The sequence below is a fragment of the Microtus oregoni genome, unplaced genomic scaffold (assembly GCF_018167655.1).
Source record: "Microtus oregoni isolate MIOR12 unplaced genomic scaffold, Mior012 000016F_ref0000370, whole genome shotgun sequence".
NCBI classification, from domain to species: Eukaryota; Metazoa; Chordata; class Mammalia; order Rodentia; family Cricetidae; genus Microtus; species Microtus oregoni.
In genome coordinates this window covers 41,174,830-41,189,775 of record NW_024543075.1, presented here as the reverse complement: position 1 = coordinate 41,189,775, position 14,946 = coordinate 41,174,830, and the positions used below count along the sequence as shown (strand labels likewise).

The 14,946-nt window shown below is 38.7% G+C and overlaps 2 protein-coding genes across 3 annotated transcripts; both read right to left on the bottom strand.

The window, feature by feature from the left end:
- Positions 1 to 3,103: 3,103 nt before the first annotated feature.
- On the bottom strand, positions 3,104 to 4,900 carry LOC121457831 (olfactory receptor 52E4). 2 transcript variants are annotated; one of them, XM_041666861.1, is made up of 2 exons: positions 4,877 to 4,900; positions 3,104 to 4,018 (listed from the first exon to the last, which is right to left on the bottom strand). In XM_041666861.1, exons 1-2 carry the CDS (start codon positions 4,898 to 4,900, stop codon positions 3,104 to 3,106), a joined length of 939 nt encoding a protein of 312 aa, XP_041522795.1. The 2 variants fall into 2 exon arrangements, with proteins under 2 accessions (XP_041522795.1, XP_041522796.1); XM_041666862.1 differs by lacking the exon at positions 4,877 to 4,900 and having other exon boundaries at positions 3,104 to 4,048.
- An 8,726-nt stretch (positions 4,901 to 13,626) lies between these two features.
- Positions 13,627 to 14,565, bottom strand: LOC121457765 (olfactory receptor 52E8-like). Its single transcript, XM_041666741.1, has one exon. The coding sequence runs from the start codon at positions 14,563 to 14,565 to the stop codon at positions 13,627 to 13,629; it is 939 nt and encodes a 312-aa protein (XP_041522675.1).
- Positions 14,566 to 14,946: the final 381 nt, after the last annotated feature.

Genomic DNA, 14,946 nt, shown 5'->3' with positions numbered 1-14,946 from the left:
CTGTGAATACCTAGAGAATACTCTGCCCTGAAGGTGCCCCAGGAGGCTAGCCTCCTTAGAGGCACAATGGCTCCTCACCAACATTTTAAATTTCACTATGGTGGTAGGTGAGGTCATTGTTGACAGGAAAAGAGCAGCACTGTAGGAAACCCCAGTACTTCCTCAAAGTCATCTCTGAGACATACACACATTAATGCATAGTAGAGAAAGATGATGCTAACTCCTTCCCAAACCTTCATACACACACACACACACACACACACACACACACACACACACACCACACGCACATGCATGCACACCTGCATTCTTTTAGGAGTATTTAGTTCCCCTAATTCTATATATTAATTAATAAAGACAAAAATAAATATAGCTAGACATTTATGTCAAGGAAGAAGTATAATTCAGGGGCATGAGTTTTATTATAATTTTATCCTATTTGTTCTTTGATAATCCCTCATGTATGCAGTGCATTCTGTTGACCCTCATCCCAACCCTCTCTTATCTCTTCCCACCCCTGTCAAACCCCTCCTCTTCCCCACGAGTCTCTTTCTCACATTCTTTTTGCTTTGTTATGTGACCTACTGAGTTTGTCCAGGTCTTTGGTGTAGCTGTGCGTTTGGAACTGTCCTTTGGAGCCTGTCTTTAGTTGTGTCCCTTCCCAGAATCCATCAGTAGTTAATAACGCATCAGGAGTTGTCAGGACCCGTAAACTTCTCCTTCATCCATAACTGACAGGCCAAATGTAGGCAGCTTTAGTGGCTGTGAGACTCTAACTGCCATGACTGTGTTGCAGCCTTTGCATTCTTTCTGTGGTGTTCCCTGAACTCTCCCACCCTCAACAGGCAATGTCACCCTCAGCAAGTGGTGCAGGCCTCGGTGGACTGTCCCGGCCTCACTGAGCCGTGCAGGTCTCAGTGCACAGTCCCGGCAAATAAGCAATGAGGATAGTAAGTTATTATTTGATATAGACAGATTGTCTTTCCTAAAAATAATTAACTTGTGTAATGTGAAGCTCAGAAAGACAAGCCCTAAGTATTTTCTCACATGTGAACTATGGGGGATGGTCATAATGAAGATAGAGAGGAATATAAGGGGAAAGGGTGAATAGGACATGTTCAATAGCTAAATAAGTAGTTGAGTAGAAAAGAACCTGCAGTCACATTTCTCACTTGGTAGGTAGCCTATGAAAAGCTCACTAGTTCATTTGCTCAACATGTATTTCCTTTAACCAGTAGATGCTAGTAGTATGCATATGCCAAAGCAAAGGTCCTAGATGCAATGTTTTTATTTTTTTTATTTTTTGGAGTTCATGTTATAGGTTAGACAATATAATAGTTTGATTCTTGATAAATATAAGTCAAATCAACAAAAACCTGCTTGCAGTTATAACTGTATGGATACTTAATGGTCAAATCAAATACATTTTTGTAGAAATAGCAAAAGATCCTCAGGCTATCACACTAACTCCAATATTACAATATATTTAGATATATATTTATTTATGTAACTGCAAGGTTAAAAACATGGGTTCAGAGATCCCTAATTTGCTTTAGGATGAAAAGTATAGGTCAGAAAGTTGGTGAGGTTTTATAAATGGCAAACACAGTTCAATAGCAAATGGTAAAATCATAGAGGTAAAGTGCTTATTGTCAGTTTTGAATAGAGTATGATAATTGGACATTGTAGCAGGTTTCATTTTATAAATGCATATAACACATTGCTAACACCCCTCCATTTTTTTAAATATAGTTCCTCTTGTCTTCTACACCTTTCCATCTTCAGTGATGACCATCCCCATATTTCACACGTGACAAAATAATTAGTACTTGTTTTTCTGAGCTTCACACTATGCATGTTGATTGTTTCTGATAATCTGCCTGAGTTCTTCCTTATCTTGCTATATGAAAATGATGCTAAAGATGGGTCCATTTGTACACTTTGTGAACACAACAAAGTGTCTGTTGATTTACACATCAGCTATTTTATTTATAAGACTAAGGTGGATAGACTACATTTTCCAACAGAAATCTGTAGTAAATAACTTACAGGTGCATGAGGCAAAGGCAGTAAAACTCAAACATGATTCATGCACACAAACCAGGGAATTCTGTAGGTTGCTCCACCAGTCAGGAGTGAAGCTAAGCTGGTTTCACTCAGAACCAAATTTTCCCAGGTTCACAGAGATGAAGATGATTTTCCTTTAATGTCTTGTTGGCCTTATCTACCCATATTTTTGAATCATCTAATAATTTGAGAAATTTTGTATTTACATGTAGACCCAAACAACATTTCTGGAACATAAGATATGCAGGGCACATTTAATTTTTTTCAGCAAGAATTCACTTCATTGGCCTTTTGATCTATTTTAAACAAAACTTCATTCTTCACTCATATTGGAAATTTGACAATATGAACAAACATTAAAAGTCATAGCATTAAGAAATTTTGTTGAGTTTATTTTTTTGACTTGTGCCATAGAATTGACCTTATTTCCTATTCTGAATTTTACAAAGTCCTAAATACACAAAAGAAAATGATATGTAGAATCAGATTGTATTTAGACACAGGACACATACTCACATCTACAATGATTTGTATCAAATTGGAAAAGAGTATCACATTTCTTTAATGTTCGTATAGTAGAGTCTATCAAGTGAATAATGTTCGAGGTGAAGGGAAAGCCTAGGCTGATTGTAAAGAATAGAATGGTGTGACTTAGTTCAAGCACCATGAAGTAGTAAGCCAAGAACTAAACCCTGCATCTATAACACATTGTTAGGTCACAATGTCCTTCAGCATTCAAATCTACCTAAAGAGAAAAGTGTGGTCAGAAAAGACTTACCAGTCTTGCAGGTGATTCTATTTCAAGGCCATTGTCACCTCCTGTGTTATCTTCATGACTTTCTAAACTTTGTCCAGATATGTGGAGGGAGGTGGGAAGACTGGACAGAATTGTTTTTCTTAGTTACCAACACTAAAGCATTTCTAACCAAAATGCAAGGCATGGCAATCACATCTAAAATTATAAAGGCTTAAAGAGAACTCAGATTATTATACCTTGAGCCCTATGTGGGTATATTTACCCAAGTTTTACATATCCTTAGTCTTTCTGTACAAATATTTTTATTATTTTCTCTCGGATCTGCTTAGTCCTGACTCCATAAATGACAGGGTTAAGAGCAGGTGGGACAATTACATATAGGTTAGCTAAAAGAATATGTATGTAGTGGGGAATGTTTTGGCCAAAGCGGTGTGTCAGAAAAGAAAACAAGGCCGGTGTGTAGAAACACAGCATGACACACACGTGGGAACCACAAGTGTTGAGAGCCTTCAATCGGGCGTCTTGAGAGGAAATTTGGAAAACTGCTTGAAGGATGAGCACATAGGAGCAGGCGATCAGGATCATGTCCACAAGGATATGGGAAATCACCACAAGTCCGTAGATGATGTTAATCTTGATGGGTGCACAGGCTAATCGGGCAAGACCCATGTGCTCACAGTATGTGTGAGGCATGACGTGGTGCCCGCAAAAGGGCAGTCTCAGAATGAGAAACACAAACGGAGTCACAAGAATTAAGTTTCTTCCAATAACAACTGAGAGGAGAAGGCTGATGGTTTTATTGGTGAGAATCATGGTGTACTGGAGAGGGTTGCAGATGGCAACAAAGCGGTCGTAAGCCATCACCACCAGCAAAACAGTTTCCATGCCTGTAAACATGTGGATAAAGAACATCTGAGCAAGGCAGCCCCCGAAACTGATCTCCTGAAGATTGAACCAGAAGATGCCCAGCATTTTGGGGATGGTGGATGTAGATAGACACAGATCAATCATAGACAATGTGGCCAGAAAGTAGAACATGGGCTGGTGGAGGTTTTGTTCAGTCTTGATTACAAAGAGAATGGTGAGGTTGCCCACAAGGGAAGTCAGATACACAAAACAGAATGGGAAAGCAATCCATATATGAAAAACTTCCAGACCTGGAATCCCCAGCAGGACAAAGAAGGAGGGGTGAAACTGGGTGTTGTTGACCAAAGGCATTCTCCTAGCAAGTGTTTGAGAATTCTTGTCAAGGGAGGCTATTCTTTCATTAAACTCTTCCATTATCAAGGTCCTGGGAGATAGGAAAACATCCATCAGTTTGCTGAATAAAATGGTGCAGCTACTTTTGAAGAAAAGATATTCTCCTCAAGAGTAATTGGGCAATTCATTCAACATATATATTGCTTCTGAGACCTATAGTATCTCATTTGATTATTTTTTTCTAATACAGAGGGTCTCTGAAAAATTTGGAATATTCCAAATTATGGTATATGCTCATATTTTTTGTTGTTCATTTTCACCCACCATTTTGGGTTTATTTCCATGAATGCCCAATGTTCCTCTAAATGTAATATGCTATTTAAAAGTTGTAAATTCTGTGAGATGCATTATACTTTCATTAGTGTTTTGATTTCTTATAAATCAAGAGATTTGTTCATTGGTACAGTATAGTCAATATAACACAATTAAGCCCAATGTGATGTTTTGTCTTAGAATTTTCCACACTCTAACTGTTGCTCTGAGCAGTCTGTTTACTCTGACATCACTACTTTTTAGGACTTTGTGGGGCTGTGTAATTTTTTTAAAAAATTCCAGCCTCCATAGCTATTTGGCAGTGCTCACATATCTGTCTCAGAGTTTCGATTGCTGTGAAAGCACCATGACTAAAAGCAACTTTAGGAGGTGTTATGAGCCATGGAATCTTTCAGTAATTAATCAGTCTCATTTTACAAGGTCAACCCATCAGCTTCAAGAACTCTGTATTGAATGATTAGGCCAAGATGCAAGGTGTGTTGGAATTATTGCCTTGTGAGTAAAGTGGCTGTTTCTGGCTATAGATTTCTCGTTGTAGATCATACCATTCTATTATAAATTTGAGATTTATCTTCCACATTTCAGCACTATTTGATTATTTACTTGGCACAATATACCCTATACATTTGGGGTTTACTTATTACATCCCCTAGATATGTGTGAAAAAAGTCACACAGTCAAGAAACCTGATTCCCACTACCAGGTCTCTGTCCCTTTCTTCAATGTAGAGATCTGCCTTCCTGTAATTATCTTTATTGCCAGGTATTTATTTGGTCAGTGTTTAGGGCACAAGTAAAAGTATTTAATTTAAGACATTCCCTGATATCCAAGGTCATAGAATTACTACATGCCTAAAGCTGTTGATTCTTAGGTGCTCAGATAGATAGAAAAAACAAGCAGGCTCTGGTGTTACCTCAGTTAGAGATAGGAAAGCATGACCTAAAACGAACATTGCATCAAAATATTCATAAATTCTCACATTCACCTTCACCTCAGTTTACTGATGATGTTAGTTTAGGAGGTTTATTGCCTGTGCCTTACTCTCAGGAAAGATGTCTAACCATCTATCTACAGCCTGGACAAAGACAAACATCCATGGATAGACTTCCAGCCCCAGATCTGATCATCTAGAGCCTTGGGCTTCCTCCTTGTAAATGGTGTAAACTTCAGATCTAAAAGGTCATTAGAGCTTGCAACATTTGTAAAAAGTGCTAATGGATCAAGGACCATAAACTTCCCTTTTCTGTTTGCATACGTTTTCTGGATACTTTCTATGCCTGCAAGATTTTTGTGGGTCTTGATAACTGCTTAAGAACAAGGAGAGTTAACAGATACTGGAATAGAAGTGGAGTCGAAGCACCTCCAGAAATTAATAGAGATAGGAAAATGAAGGAGAAGATGAGGAAGAGGAAGAAGAAGGTAGCAGAGAATTGGGATTGCAATTAGAATTGAGACAGAATTAGAACTAAGAACTTATAGACAGGAGAGAAGAACTAGAATTTAGAACAAGGAAGAGAGAACAATAAAGAGACATGTTGCCATGCTTATTCAGTCCCCGTCCCTCTGGCCTTGGTGAGCTCCCAATAGATCAGTTCCACTGTCACAGTGGGTGGGTGCACCCCTCGTGGTCCTGACTTCCTTGCTCATCTTCTCCCTCCTTCTGCTCCTCATTTGGATCTTGAGAGCTCAGTCGGTGCTCCAATTTGGGTCTCTGTCTCTATCTCGATCCCTCGCCAGGTGAAGGTTCTAAGGTGATATGCAAGATATTCATCAGTATGGCTATAAGATAGGGTCATTTCAGGTTCCCTTTTGTCAGTTGCCCAAGGTACTAGCTGAGGCCATCTCCCTGGACACCTGCGAGCCCCTCTAGAGTCAAGTCTCTTGCCAACCCTAAGATGGCTCCCTTAATTAGGATATATATTTCTCTGCTCCTATATCCACCCTTCCTTTATTCCAACCATCCCATTCCCACAAGCTCCCCCCATCCTCCCCTTCTTACGTTTCTCACCCCATTTCCCCTTAGCCCCATGCCACCTCACCCCCAAGTTCCCAGTTTTTGCCCGGCAATCTTGTCTACTTCCCATATCCAGGCAGATGAGTATATGTTTTTCTTTGGGTTCACCTTCTTATTTAGCTTCTCTAGTATCACAAATTATATGCTCAATGTCCTTTATTTATGGCTAGAAACCAATTATGAGTGAGTACATCCCATGTTCATTTTTTTGGGTCTGGGATACCTCACTCAGGATAGTGTTTTCTATTTCCATCCATTTGCATGCAAAATTCGAGAAGTCATTGTTTTTTACTGCTGAACGTGGCGGACAATGAAGGCTGATGAGAAGCCAAGGACAATGGCACTAGATTTTGATCCTAATACATGAACTGGCTTTGTGGGAGCCTAGCCTGTTTGGATGCTCACCTTCCTGGTCCTGGATAGAAGTGGGAGGACCTTGGACTTCCTGCAGGGCAGGGAATCTGGACTGCTCTTCATTCTCGAGTGGGAGGGGGAACGGAGTGGGGGGGAGGGGAAGAGAGGGGAGGGGAGTGGGGGGAGGGGGCGATGTGTGGGAGGAGGGGGGAGGGAAATGGGAAACGGGGAGGAGGCGGAATTTTTTTTCAACAATTAAAAAGTAAATAAAAAATAAATAAAAAAAAGAAAGAGACATATTGAAGAGAAGTTGCATGTGAGTTGATTTGTTTCCCCTCAGATCTCCTCAGTTGTTTTCTCCCTCACCGGCTGTACTGCCTTAGCTGAACCTTGAAAAAGTTTAAGAAGCTGGTACCCCAAAAGAGCCCAATTGGAGGGAGATTTTATTCCAATATATAGCTTTCAGGTCGTTCTCTACCACTGAAGGAGGTCAGGACAGAAACTCAAGGCAAGAATCTGGAAGCAGAAACTGAAGTAAAAGCGATGTGGAAATGCTGCGTACTGGATTGTGCCTCCTGACTTGCTCAGTCTGCTTTTATACACAGTCCAGGGCCAGGTGTCCAGGGGTGGCACCTACAGTGAGCTGGTCCTACCATATTAATCATTAATCAACACAATAACAATACCTCACAATCTTGCCTTTGGCCAATTCCATGAAGACATTTTCTCAGTATGAATTTGAAAAAGTGCACGGGATGGTCTATAGAAAGGTTGGGGGGCGGGGGGAAGAAATTATTTAATTCTATTATAATTTCAAAAAATAAAAGAAATAATTTAATAAGAATTTCCTTTCTCAGATACATCTAGGTTTGTATCAAGTTGACAAAAAGCAATCACTATGTGTATCTTTCTAATATGCCTTCCTCCGAGCAGATGAATATTGTAGTCTTGTCTTATAATATATAAGATAAATATTCATAAATAATAAGAAGCCATAGAGAGCCCTACATAATCTGAAAGAAAATCCGTCATGCAGAAAGAAGCTGGGTGATACCTGAGGTGGGTGCTACATGCAACTAAGAAGCTGCTCATTTTTGGAGGCCATCTTGGTTTAGATGGGTTCATTGACAAAGATCTTAGTCTTACAGCACCATTTAAAACTTGAATTGATAATTTGGGTACTTTCCCTTCCAGCACACACAAATGCTGTGGCCACTGACCTTGTGATTTTTTTTTTTTTTTTACAATATTGTTTCTTTCTTTTTGGTCCTTGTTGAACTTTAAGTAGATTTGGTTAGACCTGAAAATCCTTAGATTTAAATTATTAAAAATCTTGTTGTGTCATTTACTTGCAGAAGAATTTTGACTAATTTCTTTATGTTATAAATCAGTTTTTTTCTTGTAAAACTGAGGAGTAAATCCAACTAATGTTGTTTATTTTCAGAATGAACAAGATAAATGGACGTGAGTGAAGCAGCTTAGAAGGTAGTTGAAAAACATCAGTGGTGCTTCCTAGTATTTTATTTTAATGGAAGATGAAGAGAAAAGACCATTATTTAAAATGAGGTAATTGTAGTGTAGAAGATGAGCGAGTTGTTACAGAGGAATGAAGGGCTGCTACAAGACAGACATTTACACTTCTCTGGTTATCCACTTATACGAACGTAATCCATTACTGCTCAGTTGAAGAGAAACAGGCTCTTTGTATTCTTACTCCCCCTGTTTCAGCAACCACAGTTTAGTCAAATACAAAAAAACTGAATATCCTGATTGTTTATTCAGTATGTTTCAAGACTGAGACATGAAGGAGGCTGAGTCTGAGGCTTGCTGCTCTAGCAGGGATATTACATCAACATTTTAGATACAGTTGCCCAAAGTAGTGGGAACTAGGTGGTCAAAATAGATGGTATGACTTTTAAATGACAAGGGATATGAGAGACAGGAGCAGAGTATAGAAAAGACGAAGTTCTATCTGGATGCTGACATTAGTCACACCTCTATGCCAGCCCACATATGAAGGGGGTCCGCTTGCTTTTGCCTGTCATAGAAGAAACCGAGCAAACGCGACTATTTGCTTTGCTCCTGGGTCAGTTTTCTTGTCTTTGTAATTTTTGTTTTCATTAAAGTATGTGTGAGTCCATGGTTTTATAAGCAATAAAGGAATGTGGCTGTATCACGGGAGGTAGATATAGGGAAGAAGGGAAGAACAAGGGAGGGAGTGAGAAGAAGGGAGGGAGGAGAAGGGCACAGGCTAACACAAAGCATACAAAGTCTTCTAATAGAGCACAGTCCTCACCTTAGCTGTACCAGTCTCTCCTAGCTGTGTTCTCTGTGTGGAGAATGGTGCTCACACAATCATTAAGAAAAGGGAGTCTTCTGCATATTTAGCCCTCTTCCTCCTCTCAGCTCTCTCTTCTGTACTGGCCTGAATTATAATGTCTCTTAATATTTTATTTCACTGTCCTTATGTAGAATTGAATAGTATTGTGGTCTAGGTTTCAAAAATGGCTCTTTCAAACTTCTGGGCTTCTGATCTCACTGATCCCAATGGAGAGAACTTTAGCGAGTCTAGACATGTCCCAGAATCCCTGAACACAGTTTTCAGAACCCTCTGTGAATGAACTTGTCCCCAAGGGTCTTATCCTCTATCCCTCCCCACAGCAGGATGGAGGAACACTGTGCCAGGTATCCCTTAGCTCAGAGGAGGTGTGGTATGAAAGGCAAGGAAGGGAAATATGATGACAAGGTAAGATGAGAATGAGTGGGTCTCCTAGGGGGAAGGGGAACATTAAGTTTATACCAGTGAACTCTCCAAAGTCCTCTACAAACTTCATATTGTAAACACAGAAACTGCTGTTAACTATTGCCATTGTTCATAACCATAATGCTTTAGACATTTAGTTGTCACTTGTGGTTTTACACTACATATCTCTGTCTCTTGGGACAGAATGTAGTGTACTTTCCTTTAATTCTTCCCCACTGACAGTCCTCCACGACTGTTACATGTATGACCTTGTGCTTTCTGTATGTTCATGCTATTCTTACACAGTTCACTTTGCCCTCATTTAGAGTTGCCTGCCATTCTCACTCTCTGTGTGCTGGCATTAAAGTAACATTTCACTCAGCTTTACTCTTCAGTTCACCTAGCAGTGTCTTGGTTGGAGGAAATGCTCAGATGTTGCTGGGTTATATAAGCTACAGAACTAAAAAATGGCAGTTCTGTGATGCGCCAATGCTGTATGAACTTATATCTCTTATTCTGAACTTATTATAAAATTATTAGTGTCTTCTACCAGATTTTCATGAGCCCAAATACTATTTTCACAATAAAACATAATTATTGTTTTGTTCATTTTCCTTTTGAGACAGAAATCTGTTCATAAAGAAATAGTTCCTGTAAAGATTTTAGGGATTGGGTGTATTTTGACACTGTAACTCCTCAAACCAGAAAGCCTAAGAGAGAATATCCTCCTTCATATCCATTGACATATCTTGAATAGTCTTCACCCTCATCCTTAAAAGTCTAGAAACTCCTTGATGCTTATGCCATAATATGATCAATGGCTAATTTCTCAAAGATTTTGGAGTCTGCATCAGTTTTCCTTTTTTTGTGTTTTTTTGAGACAGGGTTTCTCTGTATAGCCTTGGCTGTCCTAGAACTAGCTTCTGTAGATCAGGCTGGCATCGAGCTCAAAGAGATCATCCATCCTCTGCCCCTTGAGTACTGCAATTAAAGGCATGTGCCACCACTGCCTGACCAATTTTACTTTTTAATATCTTTATTTGTATCATCTAAATGCTTTTTGTTGTTTCTTCTCTTAAAAGTATGCTGAATATTTTCTCCATGTTATGGTTTCTTTTTTATGTGGAGAATTATTCATAGTAGTCATACTTTAAGTTTTGAAGGGTGGTTTTGTTATGTATACAACAATATTAGACAAAATAATAATTTAGAAAAAAGCAGAAAAAGAGTAGAACATAGTATCAGATACTTGTACCATCTAGTAGAAAGTGCCTAGGGAAGCTGTGTTAAACCAAAAACTCATGCTTCTGATCGAGTCCTGGGCAAAAGGTCTTCTGGGTGATGCTTCCAATTAGATGTTCCAATCACAGACACTATAAGATAAGCATGCCTTTGTCTGAATTGGGGCCACAAGCTTAGAAACAACTTCTTAGTGAATGTAAGCAGCATGCAATAACTTGCCACTAAAATGCATATTATAATTCTGATATGCATGTGTGACATGTATAATATGTTCCTGGAATCACCTTACAAATGACTCGTGTGTTGTGCTGCATTATTTAGCTTTTGTGACATAACCAACTTTTGTGCAGTTTGTGGCTTAAAACATTGGTTTTCTCAGTTGAAATTCTTTCATTGAATAAAGAATTAATTCAGTCTGGATTACCCTGTTTTAATTTCATGAGCCTTTTTAAAAATGATAAATCACAGTGTAGCTGTATGGTTAAAGATGGTCTCACTCACAGTCCCTTATGATTGAAAACTGATAGCTCACATCCATTCTCTTCCCTATAGCCTCTTACCCTTCATTCAGTTTGACATGCTTATCATGGTCCCAGGGGTTCAAATGCTACAGTACTAAGCATTCATTTGCAATGTCCCTCTAAGCCTCTGCTTGTATCATGTTTACTAATTTTATAAGAAGTCACACCATTACTCAAACTCAGAAGGTTTTAAAATAACATTTCCTTTTTTATTAATTCTTTGAGAACTTCATATAATGAATTTTTATAAGGTTCTCCTGGCCTACCAGAACTCCTCTTAGATCTCCCCCTCCCCAAAACTACTCCAATTTTGTGACTTCATTGTCTTAAGCTCAAGTCCGATTTGTTCTGTCTAATTACTCTAAGGTGAGTGGGAAACCAAAGGAATGTAGTCGACCAGTTAGGAGTCATGCCCTTAAATAAAACTGATGCTTCCTGTCCCAGAAGCTAACAATTGCCAGACACTCCTTAGTTAAATATAGGACTTCATACCCACATCGCCTCTCCATGCTGTGCTATTGTCTGGCTTGATCTTGTTCAGGTCTTGTGAATGCTATTACAATCACTCTGAGTTTGGGCAACTTCCTCCTTTTGTCTCAAAAACATTATTCTTAAATGCCATACTGAAAAGCAATTTTCAAGGGCAAATCTCTTTGGTTTTCTGCATATAAGTGACGTAAATTGTTATTCATTTCATTCTGCATCACTTACCAACAAGTCTACACATGCTCTAACTGTTTGCCATTCTATGTCATGAACTATACATTTTTAAAAATATTATTTCTTTCTCTACTTGTTTTTTTTATGAAGCTGCCTGCCTATGTACAACTTTCCTTCATTTTTATTAATGAGAGTATCTGTATATGTATGTATTTGTTTAATTATAGCAATTATATATTATATTATAAATTTGGAATATAAATCCTAAAATATTGTTCTTCAATATCATCTGGTCTATTACTGCTGTGGTTTGGATATGATATCTATGTGACCTCTTAACCCTTAATTGTTGACATGTTCAGAAAGATTGTAGAACCTTCAGAGGGTAGACCCTTGCTAGAGAAAGGATGTTATAAGGTGAAAACCTTCTGTTTTATAGTCAAAACCTACCGTTTGCTGTCTGGTTTCTTACTACGGAGAAATGTGACCAGCCAACTTCCAGCTCTGCTTGCCTTCTCCTCTATGATGGACCTATCTTAGTGAATATATGAATCCAAATAAACTCTTCATTTTTTAAGCTTGTTAGTCATATATTTTGTTGCAGCAATGTATAAATTAACTAATACAATTACCCTTTAAGCTTATATATTCCAATTTGAAAAGAGCAAGTGGACAAATGATGACAAAGGAATATATACAATGAGTCATAGAAAAGAGGTTAATAGGAAATACAAAAACTTAGGAAGCTATTTCCCACACATGTTCATGTGGGCATCTTAATTAAGTTTAATGAGCTATACATACATGCATGAGTGCACTCCCACACATGTACATAAATACACACACAAATCTTTCCCCAACAGAGACTTGAAAGTTGGAGAGGAACTTCTTGGGATGAATAAAGGTTTTGGTAGAGTAGGCAGGGGCATAAGAAAGAGAAATGGAAAGTAACATGCATAGAACTTATGACACACAAACCTGTAACTCATTTTGTATTGTGAGTTTCCTTGTGATAATGTATATTTAATACTTCATTTCTAACTTAGCCTCCATTTCATTCTCTCTGTCAAGTGGCTCAATTGGCCCTGACTTCTTAGTTCACAGTTAGTGTTACCTCTTTATTTACACAGCCATTACCTAAATCTACTTCTATCATGACCAGATGACCTGTATTTAAACATGTCTCTGAAAGAAATCTTAATACCTGTAAGAGATCTAGAACTAGACAGTGCTAACAGCAAGTTCTTCCTTCAGCAAGTTAAAGCACTCTTGCTTGAAACTTGCCATTGAAAGACACATTCTGCTGGTTTCAATAAAGGATATAACATGTCTTCAGCAAGCACCACCAACATTTTTATATATGTATAGTAAGCATATATGTGCTAAACATATTATATATATATATATATATATATATATATATATATATATATATTCTGCCAGGTTTCCATAGAACATGCAACATGCCTTCAACAGCTACCACTAACATATTTATATATGTATAATATTTAGAGCTATATAAATATTATAATATATTATATTTATAGTAAATATATTTCTGTAGTATACCAGTCACTAGGGAGGCTGAGGCATAAAGATTTCAGGCTAGCAGTCAGCCTGAGCTACACAGTGAGACCCTGATATTCAATTTTAATAAAATTATTATTGCTTTTTATTATTAATTCAATTTCTTTTAGGCCTTATCCTCCCATATTGTGAACAATTTACTTCCCACTCAACTTTTTTTAGCCAAAAGATTCTTCACTCGCTGCTGGATCTGCTTGGTTCTGATCCCATAAATGACTGGGTTGAGGGCGGGAGGGATGACTACATAGAGATTGGCCAGGAGGATATGGATATACTGAGGGATGTTATGACCAAAGCGATGAGTGAGGAAGGACAAAAGAGCCGGGCCAAAGAAGGCTAAGATAACACAGATATGGGAGCCACATGTGTTGAGAGCCTTCAGGCGAGCATCTTGAGAAGGGAGGTGGAAAACAGCATATAAGATCCTAGAATAGGAAACTATAATAAGAAACACATCCAGAAACAAGATGGAAATATTCCCAAGACCATAGTAGACATTGGGTCTGATGCTGGCACAGGCCAGTCGTGCCACACCCATGTGCTCACAGTAGGTATGTGGGATGATTCTATGTCCGCAGTAAGGCAGCCTCAGGAGGAGAAAAATGATGGGAACGATCATGCATAGGCTTCTTACAACCACGACCACAGCAATCACACCAATGATTCTGTTGGTGAGGATCATGGTGTACCTGAGAGGGTTGCAAATAGCCACATAACGATCAAAGCCCATGGCAAGGAGTATGATGCTCTCCATGACTGTGAAGAAATGGATAAAAAAGACTTGAGCAACACAACATCCAAAGCACAGCTCCTGGAGGCTGAACCAGAAGATGCCCAACATCTTAGGGATGGTAGCAGTAGAGAGACTTAGGTCAATCATAGACAGCATAGCCAGAAAGAAGAACATGGGTTGGTGAAGGCTCCTGTCAGTCCATATGACAAACAGAATGAGAAGGTTTCCAACAAGAGCAATCAAATACACAACACAGAAGGGAAATGACAGCCAGAACTGTGCAACTTCCAGGCCTGGAATCCCTAGCAACAGGAAGGAAAGAGGGTGGGCCTCAGTGACATTGGGTGATGGCATTCCTCTGCAGGCTGATGCTGGTTATGGTTTAAAGGCTGTTGTCAGTTTCCATGGGACAGTTCATCCAGACTTAATAGAGATCTACAAAAATTTAAAGAGTCTTCAAACAATGTGCTGATATTAAATATACATTTCTCCCAAGATCTTTGAGATTTTCCCTAATCTTCAGCTCTGTATAAATAATTCTAGTAACAATGCTCTCTTGCAGAAAAAGTGTGAAAAGCTGATATGCAATATGTGAACTATAAACTTCTTAAAATTAGTGTTTAGAGTAAGGAAAGATGTGAACTCCCATCGTCTCAAGAGCGAGATATTAGGTGGAGATACTAAAACTGACAAGTACCATAGCAGATATCATTAGTTTGATAATGACTATTGAAA

Excerpts from the sequence above, each read along its gene's own strand:
- LOC121457831 (XM_041666861.1), bottom strand. The coding sequence starts at position 4,900 with ATGATCTACAACGAGAAATCTATA. Across the intron at positions 4,019-4,876 it reads TCTACAACGAGAAATCTATA|TTTCACCCCTCCTTCTTTGT; the intron begins GCCAGAAACAGC and ends AACAACACCCAG.
- LOC121457765 (XM_041666741.1), bottom strand. The coding sequence starts at position 14,565 with ATGCCATCACCCAATGTCACTGAGGCCCACCCTCTTTCCTTCCTGTTG.